The sequence below is a fragment of the Sciurus vulgaris genome, assembly GCF_902686455.1.
Source record: "Sciurus vulgaris genome assembly, chromosome: 1".
Classification (NCBI taxonomy): domain Eukaryota; kingdom Metazoa; phylum Chordata; class Mammalia; order Rodentia; family Sciuridae; genus Sciurus; species Sciurus vulgaris.
The window spans coordinates 108,023,537-108,031,677 of NC_136461.1; the positions used below are offsets into that span (position 1 = coordinate 108,023,537).

The 8,141-nt window shown below is 43.7% G+C and overlaps 1 protein-coding gene across 1 annotated transcript; it reads left to right on the forward strand.

The window, feature by feature from the left end:
• Positions 1–637: 637 nt before the first annotated feature.
• On the forward strand, positions 638–6,749 carry LOC306663848 (3 beta-hydroxysteroid dehydrogenase/Delta 5-->4-isomerase type 1-like). Its single transcript, XM_079144431.1, has 4 exons — positions 638–737; positions 872–1,068; positions 3,194–3,358; positions 5,545–6,749. Exons 2-4 carry the CDS (start codon positions 924–926, stop codon positions 6,354–6,356), a joined length of 1,122 nt encoding a protein of 373 aa, XP_079000557.1. The 5' UTR covers positions 638–737; positions 872–923; the 3' UTR covers positions 6,357–6,749.
• Positions 6,750–8,141: the final 1,392 nt, after the last annotated feature.

The following is an 8,141-nucleotide window of genomic DNA, read 5'->3' on the forward strand; positions in this document are numbered from 1 at the left end:
CAGTTCAGGAATTTTCTGCAAATGGTTTTATAGCCAAATGTGGAGAAAGTGCAAATATCCAGGTGGAGAGTCACAGCGGCACACAGCTACAAAACCCCACTCTTGCAATACGGCTATATAAGTAAGTGATTATACAGCAGGGTCCCTTTCAAAGATGCTTTCTCCCTAGGAAATCATGGCTCTTTGGGGAGAAGGAAATTGAAGTTTTGAATATATTTGGTGGGAAAGGAAATCACCTTGCCTATAACTTGCTGATTTAAGCTGCCACCGTTATAAATTTCTAAATTTTGCAAGACAGCAGCAACATCTCATACTATACTCTGAGAGAGGAGACAATGGGATAAAGTGGATTTTCCTTCCAGATGTGTTTATTGAACAAGACCAAATCACGCATTTCACTTCAAGATTTCTCTTCTTCTAGTTTAAGTTCATAGACTAGGAATACCAGACAACTTGAATGAACTAGTGTCTTGCTAAGACTAAAATTCTGACTCCTTATCACACTGTAGCCTTGAAGTGACTTTCTTTTCCTGAGCTGGGAAGTAAAATTGGACGTAACACAGAAGTCATGCTCTTGTGGGAGGAGGCACCAGAGAAGGGAGTGAGCAATAAGAATGAAGCAAAAGTTCAGGTGATTGGCTGATCCGGAAAGCAGCATAAAAGGCTGCAGTCCTGCCCTTGGGGAAGGAACAGCCCAGGACCAAGGCTCTTTCATCTGTCTTTTAACAATCTAATAGGTTAGAACTGTTCATGTTCTTTGTGCCACTCCTAGTGTGTGGCTGGGGGGAATGGGGAGTTTCAACAAAAGAGTGGAGAAAATAACTGTGTTTCTGTGTCCCTGTACTCATAGGACATTTTTTAACCTCACCAGGGCCACCCTGTCATACACCTGCCCTGTACTGTGTGCTGCTTCTTGCATCACCATGACTGGATGGAGCTGCCTGGTGACAGGAGCCGGAGGATTTTTGGGCCAGAGGATCGTCAGCATGTTGGTGCAGGAGAAGGAGCTGCAGGAGGTCAGGGCCCTGGACAAAGTCTTCAGACCAGAAATCAAGGAGGAATTTTCTAGTAAGTGTGCTGGATGCTTGAGTGTGCGTGTGTGGCTCTGTTATGAATCCTGGGTGTGTGTGTTGGTGGGGAGAGTTGAAGGGCTCCTTGTCCAGCAAAGGAAGGACGTTTGGAGCCATAAGTCTCCACCTATGTCTGCATATCCAGAGTAGTCCCAGGTGGCACTGCATAACGACACTGCATAGCTCTTGTGAAACTCTATTCTGACCAGAACCAGAACTAGACATGGCGGCCATAGGCAGTCACTGGGCCTGTAGGACACATCAGTTCTCTCCTCTGCCTACGGCTCTCTAATGTACTGAAGATTTGGGACTTCAAAATTGGTATAAAACAACTGAAAATGACCATTCAGAGGGAGACCTTGGAGTGGGATCCTGCCCCTCTTAATTACTGGGGTTTTGATGTTTTGCTTTGATTTGTTCTGCTTTTTAAGAGAATGTCTCAGTATCTTCTGTGAGGTGAATGAAAAGGAAGGGAAGATAAAGCTAACTAAGTGTGCGCGTGTGCATAAAAGAGAGACAGATAACACAGAGACGGAGAGAACAGTAGTGGAGGCACATAGCCAGAGTAAACAAGAGAAGCGAGACAACCAGACTTGCCTAACCAGGATTCCTCCTACTCACCACCCCTCTCTGCTCTTCATTCCCTCAAAAAGGTGACTGCATATTTGCTATAGCAGCCCATTATTTTTATCAAAATTGCTACCCCAGTGCAAATCCATCAGCTGTATTGATAGTGCATTTCCAACATGCTTACCCCCAGATCATCAAAACAATCCTGAGGGAAAGGTAAGAAAGACAATTCACTCCTCTGGACAGTGAGGATATTGAAGTCCTGACAGGACAGGACACTGATCTGAGGTTACTTCATTACTGGAAAGCAGAACTTTGGCTAAAGTTCAGTTCCTAAGGACTCATCACCTGGCCATGGGCTGACTCCTGGCACAGTGAGTCCTCAGGCTCTTTGATTGCCCCCCATTTATTCCAAAGAGTTCCCTTTCCCCATGTACAATTTGGGGGCACTGGGTGTCTATCTGCAGGCACAGGTTTCCAAATGAACCGGCCCTTCATACAGAGAACCCAGTCCCTCAGAAGGCAGCAGCAAAGGAGAATCAGAGGAAGGAGCAATGCCACTCTCAAGACAAATCCACCTCCTTGAAATTCCCTGTCTGACCTCCTTCACAGCAGGGCATTCCTGGAGTACCCTGCAAGGGAAAGGGGCCTGGAAGACACAAAACTCCACAAAGGATTAAGGAGACAAGCAGTTCTTGCAATCAAAACTCCTACCTGATGGGATAACTAAGAAATAATGTAAACAAACTGCAAATTTATGTGTAAGAAATAAAGTGAAGGGTATTGATTCAGATCACCAGCAGCAAAGTTTTTTGATAGCCTGACTGGCAGTATCATTCACGAAGACTTTGATGTTGTATCACTGCCCTTAGCTAGGTGGCTGCAGTGGAAGTGCCTTGGAGACTGATGTGTTTTCAGGACTGATGTATGCTTTTGATAATATCTGATATTCAATTAGAGATGCTCCATTAAATCTGTCATTGGAGCCCATCCTGAGTTCCCTGTTAATAGCTCCACTCTTCTAGTCACACAAGCAGGAAACACTATGGTTGATATGATCTCCTCTTTTCTGCTCAGCCCAGACCCAGTGATACACAGGACCTGTCAGGGGAAGGCCTGATACTCACACCTTGTGTATCTCCCTCCTCTGCTCCCACTGTTGGGACTTGGATCCTCCTCATGCGGTCTGGAACAGAGACATACCTGTTACCTTGCTCTCTCTTACACCCCATAGTTGTGCATTTGAAATGCTAAGGCCAAGGTCAACTTCCTACGCACTCCACCTCTGCTTCACCTTCAATCATTAGCTCTATGCTTAGATTTTGGTTTCTGGATTGGAATGAAATTAAGCAGTTCTTTTTCTTTATGAGTAAATCTGCTATACATTCTGATTTCTTTACATTTCTTTACTTGCTCTTTCCATGGAAGGTGTCCCTCACCAACATTCTCCCTCCCATCTATGATGGTACTGGAAGACATAAGTAACTGCTTTATCAGGAAACTTTCAAGCCCATTCAGAAAGCTTCCTAATCATCTACTTTATGTTCTCACAGAGTTTCAGACAAAGACCAAGGTGACATTGCTGGAAGGAGACATTCTGGATGCCCAGTGCCTGAAGAGAGCCTGCCAGGGAATCTCGGTTGTCATCCACACAGCTGCTATCATTGATGTCTGGTGTGTCAAGTCCAGACAGACTATCATAGATGTCAATCTGAAAGGTAGAGGACCTGGGATGATATGTGGCACATGAAAGATGAGGGTGGCAGTAAAGGATGAGCCTCTACCTTGGAATACCTGTTGTGCTCTGGCCCATGTGTCTTTGCTAACCTATCTCAGATGACAGAGCTCAGGGCTATTGTTTTCAGGGTTTTAAATGAGGAATCCAGGGCTGAGATAGGACAAGGAACTTGGCCAAGGTCCCACAGGCAGAACCTAGGAGAAGAAATTTAAATTCACACCTGTATGGCTTCATCTGCCACGAACCTTGTCCTACTACTCTTTCATTCCAAAGTCACCTTGACTTTCACTTCAAGCTCTTGAGGTCCATTCAACCTTGCCTCCCTGGGCTGGAAGAGACCTTGCAGGTGCCTCCTCCTTCATGCTACTAGCTCTTGTGTCAGGGCCAATGAGAACATCCAGAGCCCTCCTGCCCAACTCCGGGAAAGATTCCTCTCCAGAGAACTAGCATAGCTGACCCACAGAGGTCTACTAAGACAGAATGGTCAAGCATCTAGCATTGGATGTTTTATTACCAATAATTGGATTTCATTTCATAATCCTAACTCCTGCTCTCACTGGGTCTATACTTAATGTTGTAGTTTCTACACCAGTACCCAAAGTCACTCCTCCTTTGACCCTCATCACTAAATGCTAGATGGTTCTTTATGAATTGCATTTCTAATTTACTCCAAAATGAGATAGGTTAGTTCAAGGAAGTCATATAATATCATTACTCTGAGGCCAGGAGGACAGTCTCTCTTGCACCAGTGTACTCAAGCCCCTGCCCATCTGTTCTCCATGCCTTGACCTTCAAATTCACTCAGTGACTCTTTTTGCAAAGCAACCCAATGATGCTTTCTGATCTCCAGCACCATCTAAAAAGAAACCCTTTCTAGTTCCTACATAGCTGCACCCTTAACCACTCACATTGAAGGATGGTACTATGAGTAACTAGATATTCATTTCCTGTCCTTAGTTATAAGGACTCTGCTTACCCTAACAACAGAATACAAAATGAAAGCAGCAGTATTGTAAGCATCAGTTTACTAAAATATTGTCATAGCTTTGGAAAATACACCATAATTTTGGATTATACTAGTAAACCAAGAAAAACACCCCTGTAAAGCAAGCAAAAACCTTTGCTACTAAACCAAGTCAAAATTTTCTAGGCCACTACATTAGCATTTTTTGAATAAATGAGGTTGCCTCTCCAGAAAATCAAATTTCTGATAAGGTTTTGAACAGGAAAACCTAAAAATAAATAAAAACACTATAAGTAAACAAATGAAAACAATCCTTTGCTCAGGACATCACTTCCTTCTTCAAGAGAGGGCATTTAATCTCATCTCCCAGATTTGTAGGTCTACTGCTACAGGGATTCTAGACAACTCTAACATTATGGGACCTCCCAGCAGAAAGCTCATGCTTCTTTTCAGTTCCAGCCAGGCTCAATAGTAAAGTCCATTGTGGGACTGCAGAAAGTCAAGTAAAGGGAATGATTATCACCCCTACTGCTCAGAACTAGGCAAACAGATTCATTGAAAGAGCTGGAAGTGGCCTTTGAGGGAACACACAGTCAGGAACACAGACTGGGTCTCCAACACCTCCTCACAACTTGATAACCATTTACTCAGTGACTCAAACAATGTCCTTATGACAAAGTTTTTATTGACCCTCAACAAATGTGAAACATGGCAACACTGTAATGTCTATCTAACAGTGCATGTCATCTATAAACAACTGTGCATGCGCTAAGGTAATGTGAAATTCCAATTGTCCTTGAGGGTATGGGCTCCTGAACTTTTAGATTTCAATAAGACTTATTTTTAACAAAATGATATGCATGAAAATAATTCTTTAATGTCCAAATATACAGTAGAAATCCTATGCCTTTTTCCAAAATCAAAAGACATACACACACTCACACAAACATATACGCACAATCTATGAAACCCAAAAACTAGAAATTCTTTGTTATTAGAATCCAAATGTTAGCCTCTTATCCTTTCTGTAGTCTTCCTGTGGCTATCGCATGACAGATATTAGTCAGCACAGGAAAAAAATGCACATAGATCTGTTACAAACCCCTCTTTGCTAAATGGAGAATGAAATACACATAAATCTGTGGCCATAGTGCACCCTAAGTGTTATTTCCTGACACTGACATCTTACTCCCCATGTGCAGGTACCCAGCTCCTGTTGGAGGCTTGCATCCAAGCTAGCGTGCCAGTCTTCATCTACACCAGCTCAGTAGAAGTAGCTGGACCTAACTCCTATAAGGAGATCATCCAAAATGGCACTGAGGAAGAGCATCATGAAACTACGTGGACTGCTCCATACCCACACAGCAAAAAGCTGGCTGAGAAGGCTGTGCTGGCAGCTAATGGGAGCACTCTGAAAAATGGGGACACTTTGTGGACTTGTTCCTTAAGGCCCATGTTCATCTATGGGGAAGGAAGCCCTGTACTTTCTCATTTGGTGATGGAGTCCCTCAGAAACAATGGGGTCATGAGAAGTGTAGGCAAGCATTCTGAAGTCAATCCAGTCTATGTGGGCAACGTGGCCTGGGCACACATTCTGGCCTCCAGGAGCCTGCGGGACCCCAAGAAGGCTGCAAGCATTGGAGGACAGTTCTACTACATCTCAGATGACACACCTCACCAAAGCTATGATAAATTGAATTATGCCGTGAGCAAAGCAGGTGGCTTCTGTGTTGATTCCAGGCTGAGCCTTCCTCTCTCTCTGATGTACTGGCTTGCCTTCCTGCTAGAAATGGTGAGCTTCTTGCTGAGTCCAATTTACCAATATCGACCCCCTTTCACTCGCCACATACTGACATTGTCAAATAGTGTGTTCACCTTCTCCTACAAGAAAGCTCAACGAGATCTGGGGTATAACCCCTTATATAGCTGGGAAGAAGCAAAAAAGAAAACCACAGGGTGGGTCATTTCCCTGATAGAGCAGCTTAGGGAAACTATAAAGACAAAGTCTAAGTGATGTGAAGATGACAGGGATATGGCCATGGTTGTTGTCAGGAGCTGTAAGCTTCTTCCTCCTGGTTTCTTCCAGAAAGTGACAAGCCCAAGTCCAACAACCTCCCTTTGACGCAACCAACTTAGCATCTTCCTCAGAAAACATCCCAATCACTGGTCCAACCAAAAGCTTTCTGCCCTAATCACATGTCTGAAAAAATTTAGCTGTTTTGCTTCACTTGTGGTTATCAGTTTCTGTTGCTAGTTTTGAACTGTTTGGGACTTCTTATAACTTAGAATTTTGTCTATTGGTTCCATTATCTTACTCCAAGGCTAAAGTGTTTCTTTTCTTTGGAAAAATCTTGTTCCTTCACAAATCTCAATGAAAAGATCAATAAATGTTTTAAAACTAATCTGCTGAAGGTGCCTCTTCATCTGGTTTTTGTTGTTGTTGTTGTTTGTTTATTTGTTTGTTTGTTTTTTAACTTTCCATTCCATTTCCAGGTATGCCCACCTCTTGTTCAGAAATGAAGAATACAACTGTTGGCAGAATGGTTTTGGGCCAGGAGGGGGACTTGAGATTAATTTAACCTAAAAGGTGTAAGGTATGTAGTAGGTGGCTGACATTTCAGGCTCAGCCAATCACTGAAAGGCAGGGATCCCAATTCCCATGTCACAATTGAGGTCACACTGGTTCATGGCTAGGCCAGCTCACCAGGGAAACTCCCTTTAAAACTTTTATCTTGCCACTGAATCCTGCAGTTTACATTAAGTTTTCAGTGGGACAGCAGAGCTATGGAGCACAGGCTTACTTCCCTCTGGCAGAGTCTCAGGTCCTGTGAGTTACCTCCTTCCTACCCAGTCTAATGCAAGAGAATTTCTAGAACTAAGAGAGTCCTCAAGGGGCACCTGGGAGGCCTTGATGCCTTCACAAATGGCCCTGGGCAAAAGACATGAGGCACAGAGGCTTCCATCCTCCACCTCCAATGTCAGAATCCTTAAACTTTCTAGAACACACTTGAACATGTACATGTTGGTCATTCTGGATCTTCATAACCCCTTTTCAACCTTTCAACCCACACAATTAAGACAAACCATGGATATCTGGTAAATTAAAGGGAATAGGTCCAAATCCTCCCTCAAAATATATGTCTACACAGCCTATATAGCCCCAAAAGTGGAATCACACTATCTCCCAGTTCCAGATTTAACTATTCTCCCTCCTTCTTCTTCTTTCTCCCCTCTGTCTTAGGTCCCATCACATATTACTTTACCCCTCTATATTATTAGCATCTTTCTGTTCCCTCCATCTCTCCCTCTCACACTTCTAAATTTCCCTGAGGGCAGGTGCCCAACTGAGACAAGTCCAGGGACTTAAACCACATAGGCATGAACCAAAGAACCAAAAGTCCAAAGGAGTCCTGTCAGGTCAAGAGGGAAAAACTGTCCCTGGTTGAATCCTAGGCAAATGGGGAAGGAGCCTTCTATTCTGATGGGCAAATCAATGTGTTTGTGGAATTTTGGTGCTATGGAATTCCATTGCCTACAGCTCTGGTCACCTTTCTATCACTAAAGAGAAAACTGAGGCTTGTGAGGTGAAGTGACTTGCCTAAATTCACCCAAATCATCAGTAGTAAAACAGGGCTGTAACCACCATCTCACTACTCTGCTGCTCAAAAGCAGGCTGACATGCCTACACTTAGAAAGGGAAGGGTGTGAAGCAGTGTCTGCAGGGCCTGAGAAACATAAATTTAGGAGAAGCACAGAGCAACTGGGTTGTATTATGGCATCTGCCACATGTCTTCCTGCC